This window comes from Saccopteryx bilineata, chromosome 1 (genome assembly GCF_036850765.1).
Source record: "Saccopteryx bilineata isolate mSacBil1 chromosome 1, mSacBil1_pri_phased_curated, whole genome shotgun sequence".
NCBI classification, from domain to species: domain Eukaryota; kingdom Metazoa; phylum Chordata; class Mammalia; order Chiroptera; family Emballonuridae; genus Saccopteryx; species Saccopteryx bilineata.
Genome location: NC_089490.1, coordinates 108,886,192 through 108,905,001, shown reverse-complemented (window position 1 = coordinate 108,905,001; position 18,810 = coordinate 108,886,192). Strand labels below are relative to the sequence as shown.

The following is an 18,810-nucleotide window of genomic DNA, read 5'->3' as shown; positions in this document are numbered from 1 at the left end:
CAACTGATCAACTAGTGAGCGAAGAGGTGAAACTCAGGCAATACTTCTTCTGTGCTCTGGCTCTTAACAGTAACGTTTTCTACTTAAACATTTCATATTACACGAATCACAAGCCATTTTTTTCTAACATGACTCTGGAGGAGTGTGTTGTTATTATCAAACATAGTATATTAGAGCTTGGAGATCATTTGTTTCATTTTACAGTTGTGAAAACTGAGGGATACTAAGATTAAGAAACTTCTAGCCTAACCAGGTGGTAATGCAGTGGATAGAGCATTGACCTGGGACGCTGAGGACCCAGGTTTGAAACCCCAGCATCGCTGGTTTAAACATGAGCTCAGCAGCTTGAGTGCAGGGTTGCAGGCTTGAGTGTGGGATTATAGACATAACCCCATCTTGCTGGCTTGAGCCCAAGGTCACTGACTTGAGCAAGGGGTCGCTGGCTCAGCTGGAGCTCCACAATCAAGGCACATATGAGAAAGCAATCAATGAACAACTAAGGTGCTGCAACTACGAGTCGTTGTTTCTCATCTCTCTCCCTTCCTGTGTCTCTCTCTCACTTGCTCAAAAAAAAGAAAAGAAAAGAAAAGCGAAAAAAGAAATTTCTATATTATTTATCAAAAAGCAGTGTCTGGAATTCACATATTTTTCCCAATATGCCATACCAGTAACAAAAGTTTAAAGATACCACATATATCAGGCATTTCTAACTTTCAGAGAAAAATATTGAAAAATATATTCATAAAACAATTGAAGATAATAGATATTTTTCCTAAATGAAATATACCATGAAGATTATGTAATGCACATCATTTCTATTTAATTAATTAATTTGTGTAAATAACTAAAATATGTATAGCATTTCAGAAATGAGAAAAATACTTTCAGAACATTGGTTATGAGAACCAATTATCTACTTATTGGAGAGAATGAGCTTATTAGCAGGTCCTCACAAAATGACTTTAGTTATCTCATAATTTCTCTGTATTTTTTTAGTATGAGGGTGATAAACAATAAAGAAGAGAATAATGGAGACAAAACATTTTAAATGACATAAATTCTTTTTAAGTCAACTAGAGTATTTACTGAGCATCTGCTATTATACAGAAAAATGAATATTTTTAGAAACACACATATGGAAACAGTTCAAAAAGTAGAAACTACATTAGAAAATTAAGGTTTTACAATAGACAAGTTTTTTAAAAGATGTTATAGCATTCCCTTTTCTTCTAGTGTGATATAAATTTCAGTGTATTTTAAAAGAGCAAACATTTCCTAGAAATCATTCTGTTGATTCCATTTTTATTTTAACATACATAAAAGCAGCTTATAATTGTACTAAATACAAAAGACAAACAAACACTTTATTGCACTAAAAATATTTAACATGAAGTACTGCACGTCATACAATTGATTAGGAGAGGCACAAATTTATAATTGTCTAGGTTTGGACAATACAGAATTTTTTTATAGTAAAGATTTACCACATCATATATTGCACATTTTTCAACACTTATCTGTTTTAAAATATTTCTCAATTTCTTTGGTTTTGGTTTAGCTCTATAAAACATGATTTATAAGGTTTTAAAAGCAAAGAATTCTGTACCATTAAAAAGAAACATAGAAGTAAAGAAACAACATAAATACATGGTCATCACATTTTTGAGGGGGGAAAGTGACAAAGTAACCAGGCAAACTTCTCCAAAAAGAGAGAAATATTACAAAGCTTAGCTTCATAAGCATTTGTTCACTTATAAATGTTCTCTGAGCTTAACAAATGCTTTTAGACTAACTATCTGTGTTACCACTTAAAATTTCCTTTGTTTACATTCAGTTTTTAATACTGCCATATAACTTCTTCAAATAGTGCAAACATGTGAAGCACACTCATCATTGGTAGTCATTCAACAATAAATAATAACACTAAATCTAGCTATTTTATTATTTCTGAATTTGAAAAAAATATAAAGTGCATTCAAAAGGTTTAAAGTCAATCTTCTGATTCATAGACATAAATATCTGTCAACCTGTGATGTTTTCAGCTCACAACAAGGGCATTCCATAATGCAGATATTTCTGGAATTTCTCTCCCTTTTTTCCACATCTTGTTTGGAAGGTTTCCAATATAATAAAAAGCTTTTTCACAAAGTCTTTTTGGAAAATACCTGACCATAGAGCAGCATCATTGATACAAATTTCCTTCAGTTCTATGCTATAATAAGCAAATATGATTCCTTGTTATTTGAAGGGTTTGCTACATATCCAGTGTAAATTCTTTCCACATTCTGTGTTGCTGACCTCTGTGCTGTTCAGAAATGCACAGTTCTCTGTTCCTGTAAGGTTGAACCTATCAAACAATAAAGAAACTAAGAATTATTTTCAGTTCATCATTTCCATTCAGTTACATGAGAGTAAAAAGTTTGTGGTCTTAGTGGACTGCGCTTTTTTTTCCCCTTATGAGTAAGAATGCATGAGGTAAATATTTCAGTCAAATGTTCATAGACTAATCTGGAGAGATGGTCCACAGGGATTGAAAGAAAGAGTATGTGGAAGGAAGGTACAAAGCTGAGTAAAGAGCTGTATTTATTTGGTTGATATGCCACTAGATGAGTGAGTCTTGGTCATTTTTGAGTTCACAAACCCTTCAAGAAACAATTCCTAGATAGTATACACATTCAACAAAACTACGTACTTCTGCATACAGTTTTAGGGAGTTCATGGCCCCTGACTTTCATCTGTGGATATGATACCATAAGACACTTATTAAAAATTCCCTTTCTAGAGATTTTAATTTATTCCTTGTATCAGTAACTATAATAAAGCCTTTTAGAGAGCTAGAAATTTATTCAGCTCTTGAGTTTTCAGATGAACAAGATAAACACTAAACTTATAAATTTTCCTTCAAACTTTAACATTTAGTTTAATTACAAGTAATAAAAATAGCATATTTAATTCTAAGTTTGCTTTCAGGTTCATAGCAGTTTTTAATTAGGTATAAAAATATTGCTCTTTTTTTTTAAATTGCTCTTTATCCTTGTGGAAATGAGAACTTAGAAAGAGTAAGAGGGAATTATTCTCCAAAGATTAGTTCATCAATAAATTATTAATATGTAATTGGAAATGTTAGATTTTTTTTGTATCATCATAATTATTCATGGAATATTTCTGAGTCTTTTATTTATACTATATTTTTCTGAGATCGAACTACTAGAAGTATTTATTGTATGAATTCAAATAGATGAAAGGAACAAAGTAATATAAAAGTCTTTCTTTAAAGAATTCCAAAGAGTATAAACAAACAAAAGAGATTGTTAAAGCTGTTTATAAAGAGCACAACTTGGCCCTGGCCGGTTGGCTCAGCGGTGGAGCGTCGGCCTAGCGTGCGGAGGACCCGGGTTCGATTCCCGGCCGGGCACACAGGAGAAGCGCCCATTTGCTTCTCCACCCCTCCGCCGCGCCTTCCTCTCTGTCTCTCTCTTCCCCTCCCGCAGCCGAGGCTCTATTGGAGCGAAGATGGCCCGGGCGCTGGGTATGGCTCTGTGGCCTCTGCCTCAGGCGCTAGAGTGGCTCTGGTCGCAGCATGGCGACGCCCAGGATGGGCAGAGCGTTGCCCCCGGGTGGATCCCGGTCGGGCGCATGCGGGAGTCTGACTGTCTCTCCCTGTTTCCAGCTTCAGAAAAGTGCAAAAAAAAAAAAAAAAGAGCACAACTTTCGTATAGGACAATGGAAAAGAAGAAAATGGTTTTTCTCAGCTACCTGCCTGGGAAGGATAAAGAAACATTTTGGAACTTACCAGTTGTTAAAGTCTTTGCCATTTAACCATTTCCATGCCTGACCAATTTCATTTTTCATTCCAATCCAGTGTTTAGCTCTACCCACATACCGTTTTAAAAAGATCTTAAAGAAAGCACAAAGAGGATGCCTGTTATAAAATGCCTCTGGGTAAGTATATAAATTCTCAAAAGTGGTTCTTCAAAGCCTGCATCTAAGATACACTAGTTAAACTGATTATTTTTTAGCTTCATATAGAATAAACTCATTGGGATTTTTGGCTTTTGATGCTAAGCATTGCAATCAAATTTACAAGACAAAACAAAACACTCATTTTGACCTCAGACTAAATTTTCCTACAAGGCAGATAAGTACCATGTCTTCCTCACTTATAAGAAATAGAAGGAAATCACAAATTAGCTATATAAAAGAAAATAATAATATTTTACAAAATTGTTTTTGCGTATTATCTTACCATGTCCTTTTCAGAATCAATGAGAGCAAGAGTAGCACCATGTTTGAAGCAAGAGTTTTGGGCCAAGTTCCAATTTTCTGTTGTATTGGAAAAAAGGTAGCATTTCCTCTGATATCCAACCCAATCATCTGGGCATGAAGAAATATGGCTGCCTGATGGTTCTGAAGACATATCTTGGGCAGGACAATTATATTGGCCCACTGTGGACAGGAAAATTGTTTATTTTAGTTATAAAAGAAACTGAATAACCACTACATGTAAACCTAGTTCAGAGTATGCTGTACTACACCAGGTGATAATAAGGCAGGTTCTTACTTTATCTAATCTTCCATTTTGCTTAAGCATCATTGTGCAAAATATAAGAAAAAAGAGGGTGGGTATTTGATCATAATAACATCCAAAAGTGGTAGAAAAATAGAAAAATCTTGAAAATAGTGTAAAAACTAGAAAGATAAAGTACATTGTAAATTTCAAGGAAGGTTTTGAATCTGAATGCAGAGATGGAGGAATTTAAAATTGCAGTAGATAGAACCCTATACTGAAAGATGAAGGGAAAAATAATTTGCAGGGAAGTAATTCAGAATATAAAAGACCTATGACTATAAAAGGTCCATAAAATTATAAAGAATCATGTTCATAAAAGACACATGTATTTTGGTATAGCAGTATGTTTTGAGTACCATGTAACAATAGTCTTTATTATCCATAATCACATTGGTCTTTGAGATGAAAGACAAAAGACTGACCAAATCCTGACTAATCTAAGTCTTAGATATTTTTTTTCTGTCAATAAATGTGAAGCCCATGGTTTTTCTAACTACATGTTGATTTATTTAGACTCTAAATCAGTCCTTTTCATTTCATATTTTTAAACCCACAGCAATATAATTTTTTCCCATAGTAATGTAGAAATCATAGACAGTTTTCATACTTATGGAAAAGCTCTAGGTTTAAGCAGGGATTATAACAAATGCATACAGCAAAGGGACATGATAAATTTATGAAGTGCAACCCCACCTGATAAAGCAATGATAGTTATGGTCAAAACGGTGAGCATGACGATATTCATTACAGCACATGGAACAGGAACTTGAAGTGACCCTTCACGATGCGTTGCAAAGTGAAAGCTGGAAGCATTATCTGAAGAGAGAAAATTGATGGTAAATTCAGGCAGACTACAGTAGTAGGATAGGGACATTTGATAGTTTCTTGACGCACCTAATTTAAAAAGTAGTTATGTGTATCACTTTCTGCTATAAAGTTCGTAAGTTAATTTTTCTCAAATTTTGAGTGAATTTGGATAGCTTCTTTTTGGCTAGAAATGAAACAGTGTGGGCATAATGATAAGATCATAAATATCTCCCCAATATATGTACTTAATAGCTATGAAAATTCTATCATAGTTTTATTGTTTTAATCACAATAAGAATATTTATTAAATACCTGATTACCCGATGACACAAAGCATCCTAAACATAATCCCTTAATCTCTATGTATTTACTAAGAGAGATTATGTAAATGAGAATAAATGAAGAAAAGTATAATACAAATAGTAAATTGATGTATAAATATCTACAACTAATGACAAAATAAAAAAATGATAGTAGTTTTGGTAAAGTTAGTACATATGTGAAGCAATTGAAATTTTCATATGTTACTAATGAGAGAGTACAATGAAAAAATAATTTGGAAAACTGTTTTTTACACAATTAAGTGTACACCTACCCTAAGATCCAGCAATTACGTTTTTGCCTTAAAACATTTCTCTAAAATTAAACTGGGCAAAAAGATACTGCCTTCTTTAACAGTAAGCATCTATCTCTGAGATATTCCAGCATAGAGCTGCACTTAGATTTTCCCTTTTCCCCCTTTTATTGAATTTATTGGAATACCATTGGTTAACAAAATTGTACAGGTTTCAGGAGAATTCAGAGTTTTCAAGGAATGCCTTTACCTCACTCCTATCTAGTTTTATTTCTTTCAGCTTCTCAAAGCAAACCTCTTTTCTTTTCACCAGCACCCAAATGTTACCGGAAGGAGCCCATGGTAAGTAGGCTAGCAAGTTCAGCCCTCTCTGTCTAGTTTCACTTCTCATCATGCTGCTCAGACTAAATGCAGAAACTACTCTTGTTCCTGAGCCAGTACTAACTCATCCAAATAGCTTAAGCACTCCTAAATCCACCTCAGTCTTCTGGCTTGTCCAGTGGTTAAACTGTGCAGATTATTTTCAGATTGTAGTTTCTATACATTAGTGAAGGTTATTGTTACTCAGATTGATTTATCACCTAAGTAACAAAACACTCCCCTCAGTACTTCCGCTCTAATTATGGGCTCTGCCCATTAATGGATAAATTGAAAGTAACTCCATTACATATTGAGTTGCCTAAAAATGATGCCAAATGATTGTCCATTCAAAAAAAAAAAAAAAGCTAGCATAAGGATAGCATAAACTAAATATTCAATAGAAAATTGGGATGATCTCAGGAAAGGGTAAGATTCTTGAATTAAAATTTTTTGCAACTATGCCTTCTATTTATTGAGTAGTTTTGTTATGACAATTGGTTTTCTTTTTGGCAGCTCAACACTAGGCCATAAACTTATGGTTATGTGTTTACCAAAAAAATTGTATAGCTTACACTTATTATTAACCACACTTGATTTTGTGTCCTTAAGTGAAAGATAGGTTTGTGGAAGGTAATCAAAGCTTTTCTTTTTTTTTTCTTTTTTTTTTTTATTTATTCATTTTTAGAGAGGAGAGAGAGAGGGAGAGAGAGGAAAGAGAGACAGAGAGAGAGAAGGGAGGATGAGCTAGAAGCATCAACTCCCATATGTGCCTTGACCAGGCAAGCCCAGGGTTTTGAACCGGCGACCTCAGCATTTCCAGGTTGACGCTTTATCCACTGCGCCACCACAGGTCAGGCTCAAAGCTTTTCTAACATAAAACTCTTTAGTAGATACACACTCAGAAAACAATCCCTTCCTCTAGATAGTTTCATCTCTGCTGTTCATAACACATTCTTTTGTTACAGCTTACACAAAAACATTACTTCATATATGTTGGTTCTAGAGTACCTCAACAATTAAAGATAAAAGAGGGATAAATGAAAAAAAAAACAAATAAGAAATCTGCACAGAAACAAGTTACAGGAAAATATTAAAAATTCTAGTAATAATAAATAGAATAGATCTGTGGAGAGAATAGATAAATAGAAGAGAAGAAATAGTATATATCTATAATGATCATATTTTGATGAAAAACAAGAGAAAGGAAAATGATTCATTTGGAATTAGAAGCCAGTGATTGGATGGGTGATATTGAAGAGTAAAATGTAAGAAGAGTTTCATAAAGAACATAGAAGCAGAAGATGGCATTTTCAAGAATTCTTTTATGACAGTCTCTTAATAAATTTCCATCAGTCACTGTAAATGTTCAGGTGCTCATAAGGCTATTCTCTCAAAGATTGGAAACCATTATTTCCAGCAACTGGAAGATGTTGTCATAAGAACCCAAAATGAGGCACACAGAAACCACAGAAAGATACAAACTGAAGGCAATCAAGAATGTTATTGTTTATGTGATAAATAGAATTTTTGTAAAGAAAGTTAGTGTTTCCAGTAATAGACATGTACAGATGGATATGGAAAAATGATGAAGCATGCATTGAGCTAGAGAAGGGAGATTTCTAATCACATCTAAAAACTGAGATAAAGCCTGACCTGTGGTGGCACAGTGGATAAAACCTCAACCTGGAAACGCTGAGGTTGCCGGTTCAAAACCCTGGGCTTGCCTGGTCAAGGCACATATGGGAGTTGATGTTTCCTGCTCCTCTCCCCTTCTCTCTCTCTCTCTCTCTCTCTCTCTCTCTCTCTCTCTCTCTCCCTCTCCCTCTCTTCCCTCTCTATAATGAATAAATAAAATCTAAAAAAACTGAGATAAAATGAAATGAAATAAACAGATCTTTGAAGATCTTCGGAAAACTTACATTTGTGTTTCCTCTAGTCTCAGGAATCCTATATTCTCATAGATAAAGAAGTGTTTACTTCTTCCCATTTTCTCCTTTATTCTGACTGAAATAGAATGTAACCAAGTTCTTCAAAAGACAAAGGCTCATTTTCTTCCTTATATACTGTTAGTATATGTCATCTGTATAGATAATTATTACCAACATAAAACTAAGATCTGACTTACTTTGTCGTCCTCTCTCCAAGGAGCTGTTCTCTGTTAAGGAACAATCTTCAGAATTCATCTTTATTCTAGTCAATATTTGGTTAATCTCAGGTCAAGCCAATCTGCAGTGAATGCCTTTGCTGGAGCTCTAGTTCAGTGTCTGAGTTTCTGAGATATCTCAGCATTTATAGTCACTTATGTTGTCTCCACCCTCTTCCTCTTACCTTCTAATCTCCAGTTCCCTTTAATTTATGCACCAATGGCTCAGACAATTTACAATGTGTTGTTGTGGTGAGTTGTGGGTTTTCCCTGCTGTCTGAAATGTGCTTTCTCACAAATGTAGGTGTAGCATGAAGAGACAGGTGGGGTTTTCCCAGAATGTGTGACATCATCCCTTAAAATTGTAAAAGACAAAAATAGTTTTGGAAGACAGCTTATATAGGTACAGAATTCAAAGTTAAAGATTCTTATCTTTGAGATGGAAAAAATTTGGAGAGTAATATTTCTCTAGAATCCCATTCATTCATTTAAATAATATTTATTGTACATCCACTATAAACCTGACACCATTTAGAGCTAGAAGATTTATTATTGAATAAGAATTTTGAGATCTTTGTTCTCATGGCTCTGTCTTCAGGGTGGAAGAGTTTATTTGGGAAGTTATAAATTGGCTTTCAGAAGTCTGTCATTCAGTTCTTTCACGGGGACTAGTTTTGTTTTTTTTTAAGGTATCATTTAGTAGGTAGCTGCTTTAGTGCAGGAAATAGAAACGCTGTGGTCTGGAACTTCCTTTCTTTGCACTAAAATTGTTTAGTTATCTGTTTCATTTATCTCCTGTTAATTTTTTTTGTCAGGTTTTACTGTCATTTAAACCACTCTTGTTTTCTCTCAGTAGTATCTTATTCTATTTTCCCTTATTTGCTAGGTTATTATTCTGAGCTCTAAAATTTAAGACATTTAGAGTATGATTACTATAAAAAATATATTGCCATAGTATGAATATCATGTTGATAACTTATTAAGATCAGCACAAAATAAATGCAGAATGTCTATGTGTGGTGACTCAAGGAGGAGTTTAAAATATCACTCTGGTTAACGATGGTGCCAAAAATTTTATCATTAATATCATTCCTTTAGAATAGAGACATTCTATTTGTACAGTAAGGCTTTTTGGAAAATGTTATGCTTAGGTGGGTTGGAAATTATCATCTGCTATAGGTTAGTTAGACCATCATCTTTATTTGTTTACCTAAGACATGAAGAAGTACATGTTAGTCCTAAGGGCTCTCTTTGCTTCCATTCTATTTTTCAGTCAGTTTCCTAGTATGTTTTCTAAATAGCAGCTAAAGGGTTTGCTTTGTAATTAAATGATACCATTTTGGTGAGAGGTTCCAATTCTTCCCCTCCTTCCAGCTTCAATGGCTTCTTATCAGAGTTACCACACAATTCAAACACCTTCTCAGAGTTGAGAAGGTTTATGATCTGGTCCTTGGCTACCCCTCCTCTTATTTTCCCTATTTGCCACAGTTCTCTCTAACAGTAACCTCTTTGCTATTTCATGAAAATGCCAGGCATACTTCCACTATGAGGTCTTTGCCTTCTCTCCAAATGATTCTTCCTCCATTTACTTGCATGTCTTGCTCTCCCTTTAATTCAATTCATTCACTATTTGACTTTCATCAGCTAGAGAGGTATTCATTTGCTTTTTAATGTAGAATAAAATGGCACACTTAAAGTTTCCATAAAACGTTATTTCTCTATATCATTTGTCTTTCTCTATATCATTTGTCAATATCTGATATTATATTATTGCTTATCATCTACTTTCCTTACTAGACTGTAAGCTGTTTAGGGCAAGAACATTTTCTGACTTGTCTTTTCTGTCTCTAACAGCTGATATAGTAACTAGGACCTCCTATGTACTAACTATATACTTCTTGAATAAATAGATAAATGTGAATTAATGGAAGTATGTATAAAACTTATGAGTTCCAAAGTATACACTGTTCTTTAGGGAGACTTGTGAGACTGTAAGGTTGAGAAATATAGGCTTTTAGACTGACACTATATTGCAAGTGAATGATGGAAGAGTTAAATTTGATACTTCAAGGAATAGCTGATCCATTTGCTAATTTATTTGACTTAGAGTCACTTAGAAGTTTTAAATGTATTTTTATCCTTCTAGAATTGGGAGATCTAGATTAATGTCCACATCTGACACAAACTGTACCTACCATGTTGTGATAAATGCATGAGAAAATATTGATACTATAAATCTGCAACATTATTTGATCTCTTCCAAGTCTGTGGAATAAAAAAAAAGAAAAAAAATATTTTGACACACACGGATAATCTTCACCTCATCTTTCCCACATGCAAAGCAGGATTTTTCAACAGCTGATTAGACTAACATAAAAATCATGGTTCAGTTATACCACTTACTAAAGTAACTTTTCCCTTCTGATGATTCACATATAAGTATAAAAATATAGTTTTTTAAAAAGATTTTATTTATTAATTTCACAGAAAAAGGAACGGGTGTGGAGCGAGAAGGATCAACTCAAAGTTGCTTCACTATAGTTGTTCATTGACTGGTTGTTATATATGCCTTGACTGGACAAGCCCAGTCTTTTGAACCTGCGACCTCAGGTTCCAGGTAAATGCTTTATGCACTGCGCTACCACAGGCCAGGCAAAATATAAATGTTTAAAACTGGGCACCAACTATCTTTGAATTTTGAACATTCCAGAACAGTTAAGCAGGTTACCATAATGAAAACAGTGTATGTTTTACAGGTAGATAATTATTTCCCACAATTTTCCCCCTTTTCCCTACAGTCCAGTTGTGTTGACCTTTATTATACTCTTTGAAAAAGCTAAATTTATTTTACTTTACAGGGTGTATTCTGGTTTTTGTTCTCTCTCTCTCTCAGGTGTTTTATAGCAAACTCCTTTTTTTTCTTATTAATATTTACCTTACATGTACTTCTTCACCAGATCTTGCTTGACCACCTGTATAAATTACTTCCCATAGGTCACAATTTATTAACTCATTCTTTTCTTTTAGTTTATAGAACATTTCCAATGATGATATATATATATATATATATTCTATAAACTATGAGAGTGAGGTAATAAATTATAACCTATAGGAAGTAACATATATATATAGTTTTAAAAATCATTATTATGATGATTTATTTTCTTTTTAAAAAAATTTATTTATTTATTTATTTATTTTTTACAGAGACAGAGAGCGAGTCAGAGAGAGGGATAGACAGGGACAGACAGACAGGAACGGAGAGAGATGAGAAGCATCAATCATTAGTTTTTCATTGCGTGTTGCAACACCTTAGCTGTTCCTTGATTGCTTTCTCACATGTGCCTTGACCTCGGGCCTTCAGCAGACTGAGCAACCCCTTGCTGGAGCCAGTGACCTTGGGTCCAAGCTGGTGAGCCTTTACTCAAACCAGATGAGCCTGCACTCAAGCTGGCGACCTCGGGGTCTCGAACCTGGGTCCTTCCACATCCAGTCCGATGCTCTATCCCCTGCGCCACCGTCTGGTCAGGCTGATTTATTTTCTTAACGAGAAAGTAAGATCTTTAAGAGTAAACACACGTCTATCTTACTCAACAATGAATCTCTAGCATTTATAATAAAGCCTAGAAGATAGTTCAACAAGTTTTGTTGGGTGAAAACATGGAAGAATGTATGTTAATATCAACCCCAGCACTTGTTAACTGTGCATCTTTGGGAAACTTACCCAGCTCCAATGATTTAGAGCTTTATCTGTAAAATGAAAATATTAGTACCCACTTAAAAGTATCTTGTAAAAAAGAAATTCTAAATTAGAAAATTAGTTTTTTGTCACAATGTTTGGTACATATTAGGCATTTAATGATATATAAATGAATAGCAGTTTGATACAAGTCATGAAAAGGAAAAGTTTCTTATTTAATGTAAGGCATAAAGAAATACAATGGAGAAATTACGGCATAATTACTGATATAAAGCAACTTGGCTCTTGTGTGTCTCGGATACAGACACAGAGGAAGCCGCAGTGTCCTTCAGTCACATCTCATAGTTTTCATAACACTAAGACACTTGCTTATGTGCTAAGCTTTCTGGCTTCTTTAGTTCCAATCCAGTGGATAGATATTATACATATATATTTATATATGTTTATATTTATAAATCCAACTCACACATGTATATGATATATGATATATAATATATATGATATATAATATATATGATATGTGACATTGGGCATAATAAAATGATACCTAGAGATCTTATCATATAAAAATAAATATCTTTAAACATTATCACATTGAACACAATCTGTTACCTTTGTTCCAAAATAATTTCTTTGTCTTTGAAAGCTAAGTATTTTGTTCAAATCAACAGTTGTGTAAGCGAGAATAGGGAGCCACTGAAATCATAAAATCCAGCCCAAGTCCGAAGCTCATGTTATCAATAACCCTTCTAGGTATCCACTGGCCCTCAGGCTATTCAAGTCTCTATAAAGTCTAAACTTTACCACAAAATGAATAACTTGTTCATTAATTCACCCTTTCCTCCTACAGTCATTTTTTATGTGTGAGAACTTTTTCTTAGATTTGAGAAAGAAATCAACTTGAATTCCTATAAAGTGAACACAGAATAGGAGTTGCCCAGCACAGCAACCCTCTTGCCTTGACATAATTATTAAAAGCATGTCACTTCACATGCAAGAGTGTCTTCCTGTGTACAATCATGTATAAGCTCATCATTAATCGGTATTTGTTAAATGAATGGAAAGTATCTATACATTTGGCATTACAGCAAATAAGATAAAGCAAAGTGTAGAGAGTCACGATGCAGTGTGGGAGAAATTTGGGGGTCAGAGAGGTTTTCAATTGTTCTTTATTCATCTAAATATGGAAACAAACTTCCTGTGTGGTCAGCCCTGAGGGATTCAGTTCTGCAAAGCAAAGAAACACATAATGAAAACTGAAGAAACAGAACTAGTACAAATAAACTGTTCAATCTCCTTATAAAATGCACATGACAGTAATATATCACTTTCAACTTTTTCAGAGATAGTTTACTTCTTATTTCATAATAATATATCCACAAATTAAGGATACCCATAGGCAGAGATTATCATTGACACTTCACAATTCAGTTGAGAAAACTGGGGCTTTGAGAAATTAGTGCCTGGACAAAGTTGGAAAAAGCCAATCAGGACACCAGAACTCAATGTAGCTCTTCTTTATGTTTGACCTTATATGAACAATCCGGGAAGGTTCTAGGAAGGAAATGAGGTAATGTGAGCTAGGTGCAAAGTGATGCAGAGAAGACAGGATGTATAGCCCTTATCAGGCAGCCGTCGCTTAGCAGGATGCTTTCGGTGGCACCTGTTCACAAGGACCGCAAACTTCCGACCTACGATGGTTTCCAGAGACAACCTGTTCATCATGTTTTTTTCAACTTCCGTTCTCTTTCAATGACTAAATTAGGTTTGTGAATGGCTTTTAATCTTCTTGGGAATCAAAACTTCAATTTACAATGTTTTTATCTTCTCTTAAATTAATACGAATTATGCAAACTGGTAAAATTTATTTTTAAATCACAGGTGTATATATGCTTTTAATTGGTTACCACAAAGTGCCAATCGAGGTAACCTTGAGTAAGTGGAGGAATTTCCAGTTCTAAACACTTTTCAACCTTCACTCCTCTCTGAATTGATTCTTTCTACTTTCTAATGTTCCACTTTGGTAGAAAATCTAAAAAAACAGAAATGAGTTGGTTTGGAAAGTATGAACTACTAATTTCTTCTTCCTGACTTGAAATAATGAAGATAACATATATCATTCACATAAACAGAAACTTGGAATCTAAAAATTTAGACAATTTTTGAAAGTAAAGGACATAAAAGAATTAATTCCAGTTCTCTTACATTTGAAAAATGTTTCAGGGAAATATTCCTCAACACAATGGTGTGGAAACGGCCAACATTAACATATAGAAATTTTAGGTAGGCCAAGGCTTGTCAAAGTAAGGAATTTAAAATGTATACATTTGTATTTAAATCTTGACTGACATACAGTGAATTTGAACAAAAATTTTATTCTACTTCCTGTGGATATATTAATAGCTACTTATATAAGAAGCCTCCAAGTAAAGGTTATCCAGGGATTGTTATTATTCTTTTGCCCAACCAAGATGAAGTTTAACAGAATTAAAATATTTCTGATAGATCAGATTAGCCTTTACTGAGGCAAAATGTGGAATTCATAAAAAGGAATTATTGAGAAAGCAGGGAAGGTCCAGGCAGTTGTGACAAATCATAATAGTGTACTTTATAATGAATGATTTTAAGCTGGCATACTTGACAATTTAAGTAAAATGATTTTTTTTTAAATTAAATCAACATATACCAAACACTTCTTCCAAAATGAAATAAAAAATAAATTTAAAAATTAAAAAAAATCTTAAATAGTTCTACGTATGACTGTCACATAAATTGAATCCATAATTAAATATATCCTCTCAGGTAAGAAAGAAAATATGAAAGACAAAACCAATAAAAAATTCATGCCCTGATCATTTTATGTTTCAAACTATCAAACATTTAAGGAAGAAATAAGAAATAACAAATTCTTCCACAGAATATAAAAGATCAAGTCAGAAAAATACTGCAATCAAAACCTGACCAGCCAATCTTATGAATATTGACTAACAACTTCTAAAAGTAAGTTTAGAAAACTGAACTCTGAAATATGTAAAAAAAAAAAAACCCATACTACAGCATACTGAATTTACTCTAGGAATATATATATTTTTTATTCAAAAAGCAAACAATCCAACTTAAAAATGGTCAGATAATCTGAACAGACACTCCTACCAAGAAGACATACAAGTGGCCAACAGATATGTAGAAATATGCTTACTTCACTAGCTATTAGAGAAATACAAATCAAAATTACAATGAAATACCACCTCACACTTCCTTAGAATGGCTAGCAAGACAAGTGACAATATTGAAGTTATGAAAAGAAAAGAACCCTCATTCACTGCTTGTAGGAATGCAAACTGGTACAACCACTGTGGAAACCAATATGGAGGTTCCTCAAAAAATTAAGAATCGAGATACCATATGACCCAGCAACTCTTCTTTTGGGTATCTACTCCCCATTTGTTTCAAAGTTATATGTATCTTTATGTTCACTGAAGCATTTTTTATGGTGGCTAAGACATGCAAACAACCAAAGTGTCCTTTACTAGATAACTGGATGAAGAAGATATGGTACATATATACAATGGAATATAACCATAAGAAAAGATGAAACAATGCTATTTGTAACAACATGGATGGATCTTGAGAATATCATGCTAATTAAAATAAATCAGATGGAAAAAGTTAAGAACCATAAGATTTTATTCATATCTGGGATATAGAACTGAAAATAACAAATAAGACAAACAAGCAAAACTTCATAGATACAGAAAAGAGTATGGTCATTACCAGAGGAGAATGGAGGAGGACAGTAATAAAGAGTAAAGGGGGTCAAATGTATGATGATGGAAGAAGATATGACTTTGAGTGACAAACATATTTCTTTTTCTTTTTTCTTTTTTTAAGTGAAAGGAGGGAAGATAGTAAGACAGATTCCTGCATGCTTCCTGACTGGGATCTACTCAGCAACCACTGTCTGCAATGATGCTTGAATCACCAGAGCTATTTTGAGTGGCTGAGGCTGATACACTAAGACCAACTGAGCTATCCTCAACACCTGGCCAACACTGGAACCAAATGAGCCACTGGTTGAGGGAAGGGAAGAGGGAGAGAAGGGGGAGATGGTGGGAAAGAGAAGCAGATGGTTGTTTCTCTTTTGTGCCCTGACCAGGAATTGAGCCTGGGATGTCCATATGCTGGGCCAATGCTCTATCCACTGAGCAAATCGGCCAGGGCCCAAACTACATTTCAATGTATATCTGATATACTATAGAATTATACACTTGAAACCTATATAATTTTATTAACCAGTGTTACCAAAAAAACTCAATAAAAAAAGCAATCAATACAGTTTGTTACATTAGCAAATTAAAGGGAAACTAACTCAAAATATGTAAAACATAGTATTTGAAAAATTTAACTATAAATTCATAATGAAAACTCATAGAACACTAAGAATCATCCTTAATCTATAGATTATAGAAAAAGAGTCTCTATAAAATATATCATACTTAGGGATGAGCAATTGAGAGATTTTCCTGTGAAATCAGAAATGAGACTTGGGGGTCAATGAATAAATAACTGTAAAAAACAAACAGGTAAGGATTTAACAGAAGACACAAACATTTTTAATTTTTTTAACATTTTGAAATAATTGTAGTTTTTAATGCAGTTGTAAAGGATTCTTTTAAATCTTAACCAATTTGGCCTAATGGCAACAAATTACAAAACTATAGTGCAATATCACAACCAGGATATTGACACTAATACTGTTAAGGTACAGAACAAAATCATTACTACATGATTCATTTAGGTTGTCCTTTTAGAGGAAAAACCATTTCTCTCCTGCCTCTCTCTCACCCTTATCTGTCTTGGCTGTCGCCCTTAAGCCTTGGCAACCATTAATCTGTTCTTTATTTCTATGATTTTCTCATGTCAAAAATGTTATACAAATGGTTTTATACAGTATGCAATCTTTGGGGACTGGCTTTTTCCCTCTCAGCATAATTCTCTGTAGATTCATTCACACAAGCATTAATAGTCTGTTCTTAATTGCTGAATAGTACTCTGCACTAAGAACATTCTGCAAATTGTTTAACCATTCATGCCTTGAAGAACATTTGGGTTGTTTCCAGTTTGGGCCTGAAAATAAATAAGAATGTATACATCCTTGTATGAAAATTAATTTTATTTCTCTAGAATAAATGTCCAAGGATGTAATTAATAGGTTGTTTGATATCTGCATATGTGGTTCACGAATAAATTGACTAACTCTTTTACAGTGAGTGTAACATTTTACATTTCCATTAACAAACTATGGGTAATTCAGTGTCTCCATAGCCTTGCCAATATTGGTGTTGCAACTATGTATTTTAAAAATTTTATTTTATTCATACTAATACATGTACAGAGACATCTTATTATACCTTTAATTTCCGTTTCCATAATTGTTAAAGATGTCGAACATCTTTTCACATGCTTAGTTGCTACTTGTCTGTTTTCTGCAATGAAAGTCTGTGTCTTTTGTCCAAACCTAATTGAATTGTTTGTTTACTATGTGTTTGCAAATATTTACATTTAGTCAGCACTTGCTTCTTCATATTCTTTTTTTTCCATTTTTTAATTAAATTTAATGCAGTGACATTGATAAATCAGGGCACATATGTTGAGAGAAAACATCTCCAGATTATTTTGACATTTGATTATGCTGTATACCACTCACCCAAAGTCAAATTGTCTTCTGTCACCTTCTATCTGGTTTTCTTTGTGCCCCTCCCCTCCCCCACCCCCTCTCTCCTTCCTCGCCTCATCCCCCCGCCCCCACCCCCCCACCCTTGTTGCCATCACATTCTTGTTCATGTCTCTGAGTCTCATTTTTATGTCCCATCTATGTATGGATTTATATAGTTCTTAGTTTTTTCTGATTTACTTATTTCACTCCATATAATGTTATCAAGGTCCATCCATGTTACTGTAAATGATCCAATGTCATCATTTCTTATGGCTGAGTAGTATTCCATAGTATATATGTACCAAAGCTTTTTAATCCACTCATCCTCTAACGGACACTTGGGCTGTTTCCAGATCTTCGCTATTGTGAACAATGCTGCCACAAACATGGGGTTGCATTTCTCCTTTTGGAGCCTTTCTATGGTGTTCTTGGGGTATATTCCTAAAAGTGGGACAGCTGGGTCAAAAGGCAGTTCAATTTTCAATTTTTTGAGGAATCTCCATACTGTTTTCCACAGTGATTGCACCAGTTTGCATTCCCACCAGCAGTGCAGGAGGGTTCCCTTTTCTCCACATCCTCGCCAGCACTTATTCTGTGTTGTTTTGTTGATGAAAGCCATTCTGGCTGGTGTGAGGTGATATCTCATTGTGGTTTTAATTTGCATTTCTCTAATGATTAGTGATGTTGAGCATTTTTTTATATGCCTATTGGCCATCTCTATGTCCTCTTTGGAGAAGTGTCTATTCATTTCTTTGTCCCATTTTTTGATTAGATTGTTTGTCTTCCTGGTGTTGAGATTTACAAGTTCTTTATAAATTTTGGTTATTAACCCCTTATCAGACGTATTGTCAAGTATATTCTCCCATTGTGTAGTTTGTCTTTTTATTCTGTTCTTATTGTCTTTAGCTGTGCAAAAGCTTTTTAGTTTGATATAGCCCCA

At 34.0% G+C, this 18,810-nt stretch overlaps 1 protein-coding gene across 1 annotated transcript; it reads right to left on the bottom strand.

Moving 5' to 3' along the window:
* Nucleotides 1–1,086: 1,086 nt before the first annotated feature.
* On the bottom strand, nucleotides 1,087–8,562 carry CD69 (CD69 molecule). The gene is made up of 5 exons (XM_066253156.1): nucleotides 8,437–8,562; nucleotides 5,264–5,386; nucleotides 4,247–4,446; nucleotides 3,794–3,897; nucleotides 1,087–2,347 (listed from the first exon to the last, which is right to left on the bottom strand). The coding sequence occupies exons 1-5, from the start codon at nucleotides 8,492–8,494 to the stop codon at nucleotides 2,239–2,241; spliced, it is 594 nt and encodes a 197-aa protein (XP_066109253.1). The 5' UTR covers nucleotides 8,495–8,562; the 3' UTR covers nucleotides 1,087–2,238.
* Nucleotides 8,563–18,810: the final 10,248 nt, after the last annotated feature.